We start from the raw sequence: 17,158 nt of genomic DNA on the forward strand, positions 1-17,158 counted from the left end.
CTTTGCAATATTGGTTTTATTTTTTCCCAGTACAAAGCTAGATTGTAATTCACTGGTGACTGTAATGCTAAAATGTAGTTCAGGAGAGATGGTGTCAAATCAAGAATCCATTTTGAACTCTTTCGTCTTTAAGCACTAATCAACTATTATTGTTGTGTTTGTTCTTTTTTCTAGTAATATATACTATTATATAAGTAATACATATATATAATAATATATACTTACATATATAAGTAATAGCAGTGGTTTAGCCGTTGTTTTAAGTTGGAGACTGCCTTCCAAAGCTCTCAGATCAAAAGTGTTAGGTCTTTTCTTGTTAATACATTAAAACAATACAGTACAGAGAGTGGCATGGGATCCTGAATAGGCGCTGGAATAGCCTGTCACTGGGTGAGATGCAGCTCTGGCCTATTCTGAGGCAAATGGTAAGAAGAGCATAGGTATGAGTACATCATCTGATGCATCTTTTGATGATCTTTTGTCTGGAGTTCATAGCTTTCATTTGTATTAAAGAAGCAGAGAGAGAGGAGCATGTCAGATCTTTATGCCACTTAGAATGAACTTCTGTGAATTATGAGTGTAAAGAGGGAATGAATCAATAATGTAATTCATGATATCAAAAAACCCTTTTTTTTTTTTTATATATTACAATGTCTTACTAGAATAGTTTGGTTTCCAGATAATTTGTTTAAAACAAAATACGTAACTGCTTTATAAAAAATGACTACAGTGGCTTTATGAAGAAACACTAGTCTTATTTGGGGCAGCAAGGGCTTTTAGTTATGGGAGACATCATGGGTAGTAGAAGAATCGCAGATCTCTATACTTGGAATGTGGCACATAAATTGCTGATCTCCCCCCACCTTATATAATGGGAAATAGGAGGCAAGTCTCCCTTGATTTCTCAGTAAGCTCAGTCATGGAGATTTTATTTTTTTCAGTTGAAATTGGACATTCCAAGTTGAGTATCCCCTTACTGATCTAATGCATTCGATGTTGTTTCCTCTTAGCTGAGTGCTGCATGAGCTTCAGAAGGTTATGTTTTTCAAGTCCCCTGCTTATGATCTTCAAGAGCAGGCATTTTGGCTGAGCGTCAGGGTCTTTATTGGTGCAGGAGGTAGTGTTCTTCTGTAAAGGCAGTTCTTAAATGCACACTGTATTTCTCCTAAGTGAAAGACAGGAAGGGAGATGAATTTAGTCTCTTAGGTAGTTTGTTGGACTACATTATATGTTTCTGGGTTTGAGAGAAATATAGGTATAACTACATGTGGAGTTAATTAAATGGAAGTCTGTGAATGGATAATATAATATTAACAGATTCTTGTGTAAATGCTCAGTTATGTGTTCTGGTTGAAGGTTGCTGCTGTGAGCAGATTTTGAAATGGTCTATTATATATTAATTTGCAGGCTTGGACACTTCAAATAGCAGTGGACCACAGATCTTTCCAAATGAAAAAATTGTAGAGGAGGGCTCTGACATCACTCTTTGTTGCATTGGAAGGAAAGGTCAAATCCTTAAGGAATTCTTTCTAGCTCCAGCTGTTCATGTTTTCAGTCACACAGACAGTCAAGTCAGGCTTCTCACTGTGAAAAATGTGTCACATCAAGGAGTGCCTCACATCACTGTCTACTGTCAAGAGTCTTGCGATAAGGAGCAATGCTATGATCATGCAGTTTTCTTTGTGGGTAGTAAGTGAATGCTTTATTACAATTCTATTTTCCTGTTGTTATTAATCAAGAATGGCTGTGGGGAATTGTTGTTGTCCTGTCATGTGCAGCTGAACTCTGTTTAATGTCTGACTTCATATCTGTACACTTGCATATAGAAAGCATTAAAGAATAGCATTAACTATGTTCAGATTAATCTCATTAATTGACCCTAGGACAGGTGACTGATTTTTTTTTTTTTTTTTTAAATATACCTACCCACTTAGGAGTTCAGCTTCATTGTCTGTGTGCATGAGGTAAAAGCCCTTTTGAAAGCTAGTAGCAATTTTTACAGATAGAAGACAGTGCAGATTAAATTAATGAGTATATGTATATAACAAAAAATAGTAACATACAGCAGTGTTCAGATTGAAATTAGTTTATGGTGTTATCCTGATTTCTCTGTGGAGTAGTCATTGAATAAGCAAAACTGAAATAATAACATCTGTAGTAACCTAAACTTTGTAAATATCCACTATTTGTAGTTTGTTAATATAGTAAAAAGGTTGATGAATTCTGCCTTGACTGCCATGCTGTTGGTGTTTTCTTTGTTTATTCCTTCTGACAAGAATCACCTGATGCACCTGCTAATTTTTCCTGCCAAACTCAAGACATGAGAACAGTGACATGTACTTGGAGCCAAGGAGGAGACACGTATCTTTATGGATGTCATTCACCAAAATACACCTTGTATGAAGAGTAAGTGTGCTTATTGTTATATTAACTCTGGGCTTTGCTGTACAAAACAGTTATGTTCTTTCGTTTAAAATCTGTGGAAATGTTTTATCCTTGTTGCAGTACGCTGCTGCCTCTTTTCAGCTCACTGGTCCTTTATTTAACAAAGTCTGAGCTGTGCAAAACTGCTCTCAATTAGACTACTTACAACAAAATTGCAGGTTCATCAGACCAGATTCTGCTTGATAAAACTTATTCTAACCGTTCTTTTGGGTTAATTTGTTTGGATATCCTTCAGTATGTATGAAAACACCCTGCAGTCATAATATAGATAACTGAAAAGTGTATCGTAATTACTGGGTAAAACACACAACAGGTAACTAGGATTAAATCAGTTGGTATTAGTGTGTTCACAAGCAATTTGCACTAATGCTGATGCAAACTGATAATTCCCAGCTAATCCTCGGCTAGCCTGATTAGCCTCCCTAGTACTTTTTCTTTAGGATTTTATAACTACATTCTAGTGTTTTCCTTCTTGAGCTACTGATGATCCTACTTCTGCCTATAGTTTCTATAATTTCAGCTGCTACACAGCTGAGGCATATCAGACCTGGCCCTTGGCTCCTTGCTATAGAGGCACCCAAATGGAGAGGAAAGAACCTACAGAGAAAGGGCAACAACAAACTTGCATCAAAAGATCTCAGCAGAAGGCAGGTCATCACTGCATTATACCTTTGTGGTCTCTTCATCATTCACTTCCATTTAGATATTAGGATGCTGATTTCAAAATGGAAGGTTAGAAGATGCACTTGAAATCACTGCTTCATATAAAAGCATAATGGTAGCTATGTGAATCACTTAATTCTTGGCAAATGAGTCCCTAGTTTAGAATTTCCACAAGGAAATAACTAAAAGCAATTTAGCTGTGTCATAAAAGGGTAAAGTAAGCTTGATTGTACCTTAAAAGTATGGCAATTTAGCTGTATCTTAAAAAGATAAAGTAAACTCAGTCTTTGAAGAAAATTTTATTCTAATTGTAAGAATAACTATAAACATCCGATGGCAGGCTAGGGGAAAGAACTGGGTAGCCTCTTTTAGTGCCCCTCCCCCTTATTTTTTATAATGTTGTGTTCTAGTTGGGCATTTTCAACATCTATGTCTATTGTACATTGTGGAAAAACGTCTTTCTCTCTTCATCTCCCCTCCACCCCCACTTTCTTTGATAGGTTTTCCCACGAAAAGGTTCCATGCACAGTAAGTTGTTCTGAGCAGTGCTCGTGTTCTTGGGATATAGGCCAGCAGAGGATCCTGAATATCACAGTGACTGTGGAAAACCCACTGGGAAAGAAAACTGCCACAGATGTTTTTGATGTAACTCACAGAAGTAAGATGTTTTCTATTTCGTTGTTGAGGTTTCTTGTCCTCCTTCTGATCCTAATACTTGAGTATCCCAGTTTAAGGTATAGAAGTCCTTGATTTTTATCTTCACAGTTTTCATTAGTTTTCTGACCTGCTTTCTTTTCAGTTTCAGCTTTGATAAGTTGTGTTAATGGTAAAAAACAGCTTCACTACAAAGGTCAGATTTGGTTACTGAAATGACCCCTAAATGCTTCAAAATCTGCTGCTTTGTTAAAGCTGGTTCTTAGTATAGGGAGCAACATGGTACAAGGATATAAAATGGGAAGTTCAAGAAAAATGTCTGTGTCAGTTACTTGGGAATGCAGTCCTTTCTCTAAAGCATTATTGCTGATGTTACTGTCTTGCCAATATAAAATGGAGATGCACATTTTGAAAAGTAGGTAAATAAAATTACTAATACCTCTCCAAATGAGTTGTGATGCAGGTATAAGCAGCCATTGCCAGGAAAGAGGCCGTAGTGCTAAACTTTCTTGGTGCTAATACTAAACAGTAACATCAGCGGTACTACTGTAAGGGCAAAAGAGTAGTTCATTATCAGTGAAATAAAACTGGTTATTCTGTGAGCAATAGCTGATGGCTCTGGTTTCTTCTTCCCTGTGAGTTTTACCCTTCATCACAGTGTACCCCAGGTCCCATAAGTTCTTACCTGCTTGTGCCTCAAAACACCTGGGTATTTCCTGGGTATCCAGCAGTATTTCCAGTTCTCCTTGTGCCTTCTAGCCCTACCGCACCACCTCAGGGTTCTGAAGATCTTGTGGCCGCATTAGCTATTTGAAGGAGGCAACAAGTACTTTGCTTAGTTCTGAAGCTGACATCTGATGGACAGGGAGTCTGGTGTAACTGCTGCATTCTGGCAGTGCTTCCTTCCTCAGAGGCATTGATTACAGTTTTGCTAGACATGCTTTTTCATATGAATTGTAGGAACTGATGTTAAGCACCTGCCTTTGATAAATTTGTCTCAGAAAGGCATGAGAGCTCTAGAAGTTGAGTATTTGATTGTTTGGGGGTGGAAGAAATAGAGCAGGAAGAAAGTGAAAGAGCAAACTAAGAGGTTGTAGTGATACCACACAATTTTATAAAGTAAGTTTTCATGGGAATTCAGGTTAAAATAGATTACATTCAATGTGCTAAGTACATTAAAGTTTTACTAGTTTTCCAGTTCTGGTGACTGTTAAAAGTTAAAAGTGATATATTTATGATTTAACCTTTTAAATAGTGGTTGCTGTAAAGTCCCTTATGTTTTTTTTCTGATCCTGGACATATTTACAGTAGAATTTTCCTTACTTAAAGGTTGTCAGTGAGTAAAGGAAAAACTGATGTCCATCATTTCTAATTCTGCAGGTGGTAGCTGGAACCCTCTGTATCAAAGCTCCTTTTAGTCTGGAAGTCCTCAAGTTGTAATTCATTGTCCATTTAGAATAAAGGCCAAAGCTGTAAACATACTGCTTACTCACATGGCCATGTCTTATTCCTTACAATTGTATTGATAATATGGGAGAGTTTGAGATCTGCTGAATACTCACTGAATACTGCTTACATAGCAGGAAAGGATCTCAGAAGTCTTCTGGAAGAAGTATCATTGGCATTGTTTACCAAGGGGTAAATTCTGTCAGGAGTCAATGTAAGAGATATGAATAAAATTTCTGGTGAACAGGCTGGATTCTGGGGTATAGAAATGTGGGAAATGTTACTGTGCTACATCGGGAGCCTCCACCAGCTCCTGGATTAGAGAATTTTCCAGTGTGTGCAATAAAAGTCTCTGAGTCTGTCTTTTGTTCACAATTTTCTAAAATATTTCCAAGTCAGCGCAAGGGTTGTTTTTTTGTTTGGTTGTTGGTTTTTTTTTAATAATATCTACTTGCATTTATAGTCTGAAATTATTTTTTTACTAATTTAGATATGCTTCTCTTAGACTGGCAAAGAAATCTGTATTTTGTATTTATTTGCTTTTACTACTCAGCTAAAATACCTTAAAATTCCTTATGTTTTATGAGAGCTAACTCAGATCTTCTGTTGACAGTTTATCCCGCTGCACCTTCGCAGCTGTGGGAAGAATGCACAGATACCAAAATCACATTATATTGGAAACATCAAAACAAAGGAATTGAGCTCTTTTGTCAGACTGAAGTGCTCCTACCTGATGGGAAAGTAGAATTGGTATGAAACCTGAATTTCATACACAAAAATATAGCTAGTATCTTTTTTTATGTGAGATTAAAAAATAATTTCCCAGTAATTTGAATACAGTCTAAATCTCATGACCATGTTGATGTGTCTGTTTTCTGGATTTGTTTGATCTACACTCAGGATAGCTGGATAGGATAACTGTTAGCTATTGCTCATCTTGATTTATCATGTTTTTATTACTCATCTCGCACACAAATGTTGAAAGGCAGGTTGAAGTTTTTTTTTCATATTAATTCAGGAGCTTTCTGTGTACTGTTTACTGTACTTGATGGTAGTGTGCCTGGTTTCTAATGAGGGAACCCCAAGCAGTTTTTCTTATCATGTTCTTCCATCTCCCTGAAGATTATCTGAGTGGCCTCCTTGTCTTGTTCCACCTGTTTCGCAAAGAGTTAGCCAGTCTCACCATTTGTATGTGTACTGTCATTCCTCTGTAGCCCTTATCTTATGAAGGCAGCTTGCCTCTAACGTATTACAAAGGCATTATGAAGATCAGGATCAAGTTGCGTCCTGTCTTAGTTATTGTTCAGGAACTGTTAGGTCAAATGGCTGCTGCAATTGATCATTGCAGAAAACAGTTTAGATGAGAGGCTTGAAAGCATGCTCACTTTCTGACTTTTGCTAGAACTCTCTCTGTTTCTTGGGAGGGAGTGGAGGAAAAGGGTGGGGGAAAAATGGAAAGAATAGATGCTATGTATAGATCTGAAACAGCATACTACTTACATGAACTAAGTAAGAGGCCCAGACCCTGTGAGGTTAAGATCTCGGTAGGTTCCCTGCTTGATGTGAAAAGTAGTCATTTGATAGGTTGTGACTCATACTCAGTTACACTGAGACAGCCTGCAGACTTCTTTTTGGATCTCCCAGTCTTTTGATCTTGTGAACATCTTTTTTAGGTTTTTTTTTTTTTTTTGACTGTTGTTGCATGATTATCTTTTCCAACTCAAACTTAACTGGCTACTATAGTATCTAGAGGAAGAAATATTTTATATTTTTTAGACAAAAACCTCTTGCTAATGAAGATGAACTGAGCCTTAACTGTTCTCTTTTCCTGTCTTACAGCATAATAGTTCAGACACACACCTCCATTATGCCTCACAGAGCATAATGCTGGATGGACTGCAGCCATACACTGAATACACAACTAGAGTGCACTGTGGGGCAGCTAAGCATTTCTGGAAGTGGAGTGAATGGAGTGAAGCCCGAACCATCAGAACGAATGAAGCAAGTATGTCCAACCTATTGAGAAGGAAAGCTTGAAGGATATTCTTTACTTGCCACCTCTGTTTGACATTTGTTGCTATGATCTTGCTGTGTAGCTAAAGCAGAGGCCTGTCACATGCATAAAAGTAGAGGCACACTAAACAAAATTTAAGATGTCTCTTATTAAGCAACTCTTATCCTAGCTGCCAGTCTGCCATTTCATCTAGTGCAGGCAGATGACTGGAGGATGGACAGACTTGAGTTACAGTGTTCTGTGAGGGCTGGAGGAATGGTGCAGAGAACTGGGAACTGCAAGCAAAGAAAGATTTTCTAGGGAGATGAACGAGACATTCATTCAGAAAGAATAATGAACAGAGAAAGAAGTTAAAGGATAATGGTTTGGCAATTCCTGGCAGTGATGGGGAAAATGGAAAAAGAGGGTTTGGGGTTGGAATTTCTTCAAATAGGAGGAAACAATTAAATGGTTTATTCTTTCTGCACCTAGAACACCTTTGATTTGCTGTATTAATTGCAGTTCCGTCGGGGAAACTGGACATCTGGAGAGAAATTACACCAGTTCGGGGGGGGCGGAATGTGACCTTGCTCTGGAAGGTAAGGCATTGGTACAGAAACAGAAGCAAAGCCTTTCATGAAGAGGTTGGAAATTTCTCCCGTGAACTTTAACAAGTTTGTGTGCACTTAATATCACTTCAGTATGAAAATGGCTTTTTAAGAATTGGAGAATCAGATATAACATATGGTAGAACATATGTAGCTATGTGCTGTCCTGGCATTTCAGACATATAGTTCTGTTTTTCTAACTGTTATAGCAAGACAAAACCCATTACTGAGATTTCTGCGTTTCTGTTTCCACCAGTATGTGTATGCATGTACGGAAACAAGTATTTATATTCTTACAGAAGTAATATATGCAATTAGTTATTTAAAGTTCTAAATGCTCCTTTCTTCTTTTTTTCCAAAATTTAGTAAGTAATTGGTGTCTACCCCTTTAACTTTTTCCCCAGCAAGCACCAAGTTTTCAAGCAAATGGAGAAAATATTTCATATGAAGTAACCTGGGGAAAAGTAGAAGATGGTTCTAAGTCTGAAAGCTTCTCCTTTTCATCAGTCTACAATAGCACAAGGATTTCCATTGATAACCATTCTTACAGAATTAGTATCACAGCAAAGAACAATGTTAATTACTCACTTCCTTCAGTATTGATAATCCCTAGCACTACAGGTAACAATTTGCAGTTAGTTTCCATTATGAGAGTTTTGAAGCTTTCCAGTATGAGAATTTATCATCTTGGGGGAGCAAACTAACCTGGCCTGTTAACTCACATCACTGCTATCTGAAAATTATTAATGTGTTATTGCCTACAGGATGGTAACTGCATGAATATTTAGCTTAAGTGCCTTGATCCATCTCTTATAACAGACAGTCTGTTTTTCACAGAGAGGCTCTGCAGAACAAAACGCATTTAGCCTTAAATTAGGACCTCAGACCTGAGGCTGGTGCTGTGAAGGTGCAGCCAGTGCCTTGCAGAGAGCTCTTGTGTGTGATTAGCCTCTTGTTATTATGTCTCCAGGTTTCTGAAGTTTTATGAATATGTAGTAATAATTAGTGGATTTTGTTTTAGCTGTCAGCTTTCAGCATACAAAGAAATCAACTTTCAGCCTGTGAAAGATCCAATATGTCTGATAGTGAAGGAATGTGACTCTTTTATTATTATTAACAGTTTAGCATAGAAGCTATATTGATCTTCGTTTATGAATCAAGGGTCTTATGCAGGAAAATAATAGTGACTATGTTTTGTTCATTCCTAGACACCGAAGAGCTTAAAGAAGAACAGGTTAATGGTACAGATGATGGCATTTTTATTACCTGGGAGCCCAGACATATGTATGACAATTACATTGTTGATTGGTGTAACTTTCCAATGTTACAGCCTTGCGATTTGCAGTGGAAGAGATTTGGGCCCAACGCTTCCAGTGCTCTGATCAACTCAGGTGAAAGATGAACCATTTTTCTTTCTTGATGCCTGTGCAACTATCTTTTGTGCTGTGGGCATTAACTGAGTTTCAGAAACAAATCCTGTGGAATGTTGAAATCTGTGCAGTGTAGGTGTAATTCTTTAAAGGCATGTGGCATCAAGCATTGCCTAGCAAGTGGATTAGACACCACAAATATACCAGCAGTAGTAAACCTTGGAAATCAGTGCAGTATTTTAGAAAAGTCAGTACATTATTTTAGAAAAAGGTCTTCTGAGTGTCTTGCGGTAGGGTCTTGAGGGAGGATAGTGAGGTTGATGAAGGAGTTAAAATCTGTTAGCAGGAGAGATGCAAAACTGAGCTTTGCCTTACCTGTAACATGGCTCAGAAGTTTAGACTCCAGCAATTTAACACCCACTGTGTAGTGAGAGGTTTAGTGCTGTCAGTGTACCACAAGTGATGTGTCTCAGAACCAGTCCTTGCTTAGGACCAGTTGTGTGGTTTTTCATCCTAGTAGTGGCTTCGAAAATAGATTCTACCTGTGTGAAAGTTGCTCTGATATACTTCCACAGCTGAAAGAATATAGGCTTCCTGGTTTCTCTAAAGCTGAGAGTTCACTTTGGAACGAAACATGTTTGAACAAAATTTGATTGAACATATTTCAGTATACAGTGAAGGAACAGCACTTCAATGCATACAAATACATGGGAACCTTCATCCTCACTGAAGGGAGAGTGTGGTAATGTGGCAAAAATGTTCAGTTCTTCAGTAGGATGCACTTGGTTAACGCAAGTGGGAGTGGATGTCAGTGAGGATAACATGGCATCCTGATGCCTGAGTACGTGTCTACGGCAAACAGTCCAAAACATGACCCTTGCCTGTGCCGGAAATGGAACTGAAATTATCTTGCTTTTGATGCATTCTGAGTCTGTTGTACACTCATCTTGAATACACTAGGGCAACAAAAATATAGTAATAATTCCCCTCAATACCTTCTTTCAGACAGAACAAATTTGTTTAATTCACATTAGACACACTAAGAATTGGTTTACCCTGTGTCTCCTTCAGTTGCCTTAAGAGCACAGTAGCCCACAAAGACCATTTCTAATGGAGTATAAACCTCTGTAAAAAGCAGTTAAGTAAAAGCAAAACAAAAAGACAAACCATAACCTATTTTTGTAACTAGTTCCACTGTTTTCTAGCTGCTTTTATTCCAGGGGTGAGATACAACTTCGAAATCTATGGATCTGTTGCTAATAAAGCATCCTTACTGGAGAAGAAGACTGGTTTTCTCAGGGAGCTACGTAAGTTGGCAGCATACTTAGGGTTTGTGTGTTTGCTGAATTCATCTGTCATAAACAGAAGAATTCCACATCCTTCCTACTACAAGTAGCTAAAAATGTATTTGCTGTGTTGTCTCTATATAAGCATTTAAAAGTTGTACAACAGTGTACACAGCCCTATGTCAAGCATATTTGACTAGTGCAGTGACCACATAGAGTCCACATTAATTAGAATAGCTGAACAAAGCTGTGATTAGCAGTCATTTGGACAGGCATAATGTTGACTGCATGAAGGCTCTGTGGGGAGCTTTGGCTTTGTTCAGCTTTTAAATACGAGTAAGATAGAAACACCATTTGCAACTGTAGATGTTTTTTAAGTGAACGTTCTTGAGGACTAATGGTAAGTTTAACCTGAATTTCCTTTCAGCTCCTATACTTGACCCTGTTGTGGAAAAAGTTGAATTGACTTTCAATGCAGTAACACTCTGTTGGGATTCTTATCCCACAAATGAATCACAGCCTGGTTTTGTAAGAGGCTACCATGTTTATGTGTCACCTCTACAAGAGGACTGCAGTTTGAAAGGATCCCAAAAACATGTTCTTCCAGGTAACTGGGCTCTGGGATTTAGGAATTAATGTCATTAACGCAGGTGGAAAACTGTGTGGCTGCTGCTGATGCTGCAGCCTCTTAGAAAGTTGACATTAGGGAGGCACATTGGCTTATTAGGCAATACACAAGTTTCAACGCCTGCTGCCTTTAAATGCTCTCTAATGCTTGAGGTGCTAATGGATGGAAGTGGGTCCTGGCTTTATACAGATTTATAGCCTCTGTCATGTTGTCCATAGTTCCTTTTAACTCCAGTGTGAGCTCCAGAAAAGCTTGTTGTACTGTAGGAGGAGTCAAGTTTCTGCCTCTTATGATCTGAATTCTGGATGGATTTTGAAAACATCTGTTTGTGGTCTACATGGATGAGAGTCATAGGAAGCATGCTAGTTTTACTAGGATTTGGGGTATTTTTGAAACAGATGGGATACAATTTATTTCCTTCAGAATTGGAGCACTGTATGAATTCCCTATTTAAATTCTTTTATAGCGAAAGTATTTGTGGCTGTGCCCTACCATGGAGTTCAGTAGAACTGAGCTGTGGGGTGGCACAAAGCCACGTTTAAACTTTTATATCTGATCTTCATGCTGCATAGTTAAAACTGCCCCAGATGACTTGGCTCCATTATAATTTTCAGATGTTTCCACCATGTTTCAGGATAATTTCTTTTCCCCTTTGCCTCTGCTTCCAGTTGGGTCATGTCCTATGTCAGATCCTTCTGGTGATTAGACTAGTACCAAGTTGAAAAGCTTATGTTGAACTGAAGGAGGCTGATATAGAAGTTCCTGTCAGAACTAACCTAACCATAGAAGTATCAGGTTTCTGCAAGTCATCCCAGTTAGACTTTAAAATGTTTAAATCAAAGATTTCCTGCTTTGTCTGAGCTCAGACAAAGGGTGTGACTGAAAAGAAGTGGAATAATATAACTCTTTTCTCCCTGGGGTCTAGAAGTTGCACAATAGAAAGGCAAAAGAGGGTTTTTTTTCAGGCAGCAAATTCTTGCTTTTGATTATCTTCCAAGAACTTGACCAAAGCTTAAGGGCTACAAGATTCTGGTGAAAAAGGAAAAGGCAAAGCCCAAGTCATTCTGTTCAAGAGCTGTAGCAAAAGGAAATTAATCAGTTTCAGCTTTTGACAGCAAGTTATTAGGTGGTCTGTCAAAGGATGTGCAGTGCTGTGGACAGTCCAGTTAGAAGGAATGTGAGTTCAGACAAGTGTCAGTGAGTCAGGACACATCATCCTTCTCAGAAGAATGTGCAAATTACAAATGTTTTGTTGCTTTGGTGGCCTATCATCTGAGTTAAGATAATTTGTCACATTTAGGGGAGAACTTAACTGCAGACTTTCAATACTTGAAGTGGACTTACAAGAAAGATGTAGAGTTTTTTTACCTGTAGGTAAGAACACCTGTAGATTTTTTTACCTGTAGGGCCTGTAGCAATATGACAAGGGGGAATGACTTTAAGCTGAAAGAGGGTAGATTTAGACTAGATATTATGAAGAAATTCGTTACTGTGAGGGCACTGGCAGAGGTTGCCCAGAGAAGCTGTGGCTGCCCCATCCCTGGCAGTGCTCAAGGCCAGGTTGGATGGGGCTTTGAGCAACCTGGTCTAGAGGAAGGTGTCTCTACCTGTGGCAGGGATGTCGAACCAGATAATCTTTGAGGTCCCTTCTAGCCCAAATGATTCTGTGATTCTGAGATTCTATGATTCTGTCTCATCTGTTTTATTTTAGATGATTCGGTGCTATGCAAATACACAGTTGAAAATCCAGAAGAAAAGAGATACACCGTGAAACACCTGTTGTCAAACACAAAATACAAACTCGTAGTTAAAGCATATACAGGTGGAGGAGAGACTCCAATTGTTAACTTTATATACATAGATACACCTCTTAACTGTGAGTATTGGCTGTGGAAAATTTGTCTTCTAGCAGAAGGAAAAATATTTAATTCAATATGACATACATAGAGAAAAAATCCAGCTGAGAACCAAAATGTGCATACCAACATGGCATTGTGAAACTTCTAAGTTGCTATGTTTTTTCCATTTTAGAATGAAAATAATTTACATCCTTACTGAAGTTTTATATCTTTCTGGGAAGTAGCTGAATTTATGCATGCTTACGTGACTAGTGAGTCCTGTTTGCTAGAATGTGTTGAAGAATTGCATTTTAACTAGTTTTCTGATATAAATAATATTATATAATATATAATATAATATAAATAAATAAATGAATAATAACAAAGTATAAAACTACAGACCTGTGTGCAAACAGGTAATTTCCTAATGGGCTCTTGAACTTCTAATAGTGATTATTATTCTCATCAGTCTTTAAATCCATTGTGAAGTTAATTTCTGCATAAGTCAGTAAGAAGGGATTGTTGGCTGAAGCATTGTAGTTTGCTAACTGGGCAGATCTGGTCATCAAAGAAGATCAGGATATCACTTGCCCTTGAAAGTACCACTCAGCAGTCATGATTGGGAAATTTACTATCCAAATCAGAGATGCCTGGTTTGGAAAAATTAGTTGGGGGTGGAAGTGAAAGGGGAGAGGTAGGAAAGGGTGAAGCTCAGGAAGGAGACTTGATGTTTTAGACTAACTAGCAGAACAGTGTCTGCCTATGTCTAGCTCCCATTAGTCAGCCTTCTCTTGTGCAGACACAGACATATGTACAACTGCACAGGGAATCAAAGCCCTTACCTAACCAGGAAAAAAACAAAAGGAGAATGCAGCACATGCCCATTCCCTGCTGCGGTGTGTGGTAGGACACACAGACTCACTGGCACAGGGCAAGAGGACATTGGCTGGGGCAGGACAGCAAGCACTACCTAGTGCTCCCCCTCTGGCTCCTTATAGCATCAGCTGTCTGAGAAAAGCATAGCCCAAGGCTGTGTCTTCCAACAAGAAGGAAATACATTGGGTTTCTTGTGTCAGTGCAAGTCCTAGGAGAGCATGAACACTTGTGTTGCGTCTGTCTTCCTATAAACCAGCCATACCAGAGGTATGGATGTTCTGTCAGCGTCTCATGGTAAAAATCTGTCTTCTTTGGGGGTTGGAATGAAACCTAAAGTGAAGTTAAGTGAGGTTATTGTTGTCTTAGCTTTTGGAAATTAACCCTTACAGTTAAGGTGTCAACATGAGAACAAATTAAAAGCAATGTAGTACTAATTCAATTTTGGTAAAGGAAATCAAGGTTTAAAGACTTAGAGCTGTATCCCAGAACTTCCAGACAAACTACCTTGCAACCAGAGACCACACACAGTTTTACAGCTGAGTTAGTGGCAGGTATCCCATGTGGGCATAATGTTATTTTTGTCCTAGGAACTCAGGCTGTATTGACAGAGTAGAAGTTGAAAACAAATTTAGAAGTATTTTTCTTCCATAGCCAACGTGCTGTACCTCCTATTCCTGCTGGTGATAGTTCCTGCGCTAGCAGCAGCTATATGCCGCTGGAGGATGAAGTGGTAAGTTTTAATGCATTTTCCTGTTGTAGACAGAGAATGTAACTAGCGTAATTCCCAAACCACAGCTGCAGCTTGTCGTTTCCAGCCTGTTGTAAGGCCTCGTTCATTTTTCCTTTGGCTGTCCAACTCTGTGGATGGACGATATAAGTATTTGGCTTGTGGCGTTTGTGACACGCATCGTCTGCTGCTGTTTCTGTACACATCTACCTGTGGCTTGTGTTGGTAGAATATGCTTTGATGAGAGAAAAAAAACCTATCATTTGTTTTACTCTCTTATTTCAGGGTGAAAGAGTGCTGCTGTCCTGTAATACCTAGTCCTAACAAGAGCAAAGTGCTGTCATTCAAAGAGTTTAAGGTAAGGCCATTGAAAATCTAGTATTTTTCATTTTTCCATTCTTTGATTAGTGAAGATTCAGAAAAATACTCTCCTGGTGTTGGCTACATTTAAAAATGAGTGATGCTTATTATACAGAAATCAACATAATATCATCATTTAGTGGAAAATTCTTCTTTCAATATTCATTTGACTCCACATTGATCATTCTGTATTCTGTAGTCTATTACTGCAAAAAGTGAAAGTGGAATCGGAGAATAAATTAAATCTTTTGATACAGTAGGTGACTCATCCAGTATTACAGTTCAAAACCCAGCACTGTCTGAACACAAGACCGCAGGATATGGCACTTTGCTGCAGCCTGTCAACCGTCTACCCCATCCTCCTGCCTCCTGCATCGCAGTAGGGGGCACTGCAGAGATGTACTTGGGGCCCCTGTGAGGATGCAGGGAGACCTGCCAGGCACTGCCAGGTCTGGCTAGGAGGAAAGGAGTGGCAAAAGGTATTCAGCTTCTTCTGCAGGCCCTTCGAACCAGGGTCTGCGCCTTCCATGCAGGGGGTCAAAAACTGAGGACACTTCTTCATCGTGATAGGCCTGGGGCTGCTGCTGATTTGGCTGCTGGTGTTCACTGAGCAGTAGCACCAGAGGGTGGACACTCTACCACCTAACCTCTGCTGCTGCTGCCGCTGCCTTCCTGTCACTTACTGGTTCAGGGTAAAAAATGCACACATCAAAAACCTGGCAAAGGCTTTAAAGCAGAGGGATATGGTTCATTCTTGAAATGTAGTCATACTGAACTTGCTTAGATATCTCTAAATACTCTTGATAAATGTCACATAAAATACAGCTTCTGTTGGTATTCTGTACATGTGTTTTCCTTCAAATTCTGTGTGTTTATTTGAAAAACCCAAGCTCAAAAACATTATAAGGCAGTAGAAGAAGTGCTTGAAGTAATCGTTCCCTTTCCTTTACTTTGGGTTTATTACTTTGAGTAATTATTTTGTTTTATGATCTCTTGTAGATTGGTTCTGAGAAAGTACTGAAAATAAATGACTGCATTCCTGACATGCTAGCAGTGGACAGTAAGGCCGAAGCCCAGAAGTTACATCCTTGGAGCCAGTTGTCTTCAATGACAACAGATGATAAGATTGATGATCACAATTCTTCCCGCATTTACCTTAATGAAAATGAAGAGAGAGACTTTACACCTACACCTACACCTCAGACTCATACTTGGTTTGAAAATTTTGCTTATTCTTCTCATCTTGCAGTTGAATCTGATCTCTATCAACTACCAGAGACAATAGAAGCAAGCAAGCCAGAACTGTCAGTCATGCTGTACCAGCCACACCTCTACTTTGACATTGTAAGGAAGATACTGCCTCAACACCCAGAGAAACAGCTGGCAGAAAGACCAACCTGAGATATGTTTCACAAACAGATGTGCACTGCCTAGGGAAGAAGCTTTGATGTACTCTCCTCCTTTGAGTCCATCCAGTTTTTGGTTACACAATGTAAATAAGAACTTACAAACCCCCACATTCTTTGGACGAAGGCTTTCACAAGCCCAGCTGCACTACTTCAGTTAATTCTGAAAAGCTCTTACTTCAAGGCTAGTTTAAAAATACTGTCTTGTGCACAGGAACAATGTGTGCTATGGTTTCATCACAAGTTACAGGCATTATAGCAGCTTTACAGGCAGCTTTGTGGCCTATATTATGTAGAAAGTTAGATCATAGCAGTTCATCATGGTCTGATGCAGAGAAATACTATATTTTGCAGAGATTAAAAATGTATTCAGAAAGTAGAGGAACAAGTTAAAGAAGCGAGAGTGCTCACAGAGTGTATTTATTTTACTTACTCTGTAAAGTAAATTACAGTGTGCTTACTTTGTGCTTTGGCCACCCCAGCAAGTGTGGGTTGCAGTTGTGATGGAGCATTACTTCAGCTTTGGGGTGTACTCCAGCCCAGTAACACTGGGGGTGTGGGTTGTATTTTCCCTCTCTTAGGTGATGTAAGGAATCAGCATGGAAGAGTTACCAGCACTGTGTGGCACATTGCTGAAAGATTAAAAGAAACTTTGACTTCTCTAGGAGTATTACCCTGTGCACCAAAATACAGTGGCTGTCTTGCTTTTACTCCCCTTGTCTTCTAACTACACTTGGTGGGTGAAAGAGCACAGAAAACAGGTTTTTATAGGGTCCAGGGTTTTAACAGGGTCAGGCCCTGCTAGTGGGCTGCTGCTCTGTTTCTGGTGACTGCCTTCTCTGCAGGAAGAATGACCCT

General features: G+C 39.0%; 1 protein-coding gene across 4 annotated transcripts in view; it reads left to right on the forward strand.

Annotated features, from left to right (window-relative positions):
* The window catches only part of LOC130611989 (oncostatin-M-specific receptor subunit beta-like), a 30,516-nt gene extending 13,585 nt beyond the window's left edge, over window positions 1-16,931 (forward strand). The window contains exons 2-16 of one of the 4 annotated variants that reach the window (XM_057433255.1): window positions 1,011-1,117; window positions 1,408-1,689; window positions 2,277-2,406; window positions 3,609-3,766; window positions 5,822-5,958; window positions 7,048-7,213; window positions 7,724-7,800; window positions 8,214-8,430; window positions 9,018-9,200; window positions 10,385-10,486; window positions 10,893-11,072; window positions 12,805-12,969; window positions 14,459-14,537; window positions 14,820-14,892; window positions 15,894-16,931. In XM_057433255.1, coding sequence (XP_057289238.1) covers window positions 1,039-1,117; window positions 1,408-1,689; window positions 2,277-2,406; window positions 3,609-3,766; window positions 5,822-5,958; window positions 7,048-7,213; window positions 7,724-7,800; window positions 8,214-8,430; window positions 9,018-9,200; window positions 10,385-10,486; window positions 10,893-11,072; window positions 12,805-12,969; window positions 14,459-14,537; window positions 14,820-14,892; window positions 15,894-16,295 — 2,430 coding nt within the window. In that variant the 5' untranslated portion in view covers window positions 1,011-1,038 and the 3' untranslated portion in view covers window positions 16,296-16,931. The remainder of the gene's footprint in view (window positions 1-1,010; window positions 1,118-1,407; window positions 1,690-2,276; window positions 2,407-3,608; window positions 3,767-5,821; window positions 5,959-7,047; window positions 7,214-7,723; window positions 7,801-8,213; window positions 8,431-9,017; window positions 9,201-10,384; window positions 10,487-10,892; window positions 11,073-12,804; window positions 12,970-14,458; window positions 14,538-14,819; window positions 14,893-15,893) is intronic. The other 3 variants (XM_057433253.1, XM_057433252.1, XM_057433254.1) reach the window with 3 other exon arrangements.
* The last annotated feature ends 227 nt before the right edge of the window (window positions 16,932-17,158 follow it).

This window comes from Pezoporus wallicus, unplaced genomic scaffold (assembly GCF_028554395.1).
Source record: "Pezoporus wallicus isolate ANWC-B61680 ecotype Strahan unplaced genomic scaffold, APGP_CSIRO_Pwel_v1 contig_5601, whole genome shotgun sequence".
NCBI classification, from domain to species: Eukaryota; Metazoa; Chordata; class Aves; order Psittaciformes; family Psittacidae; genus Pezoporus; species Pezoporus wallicus.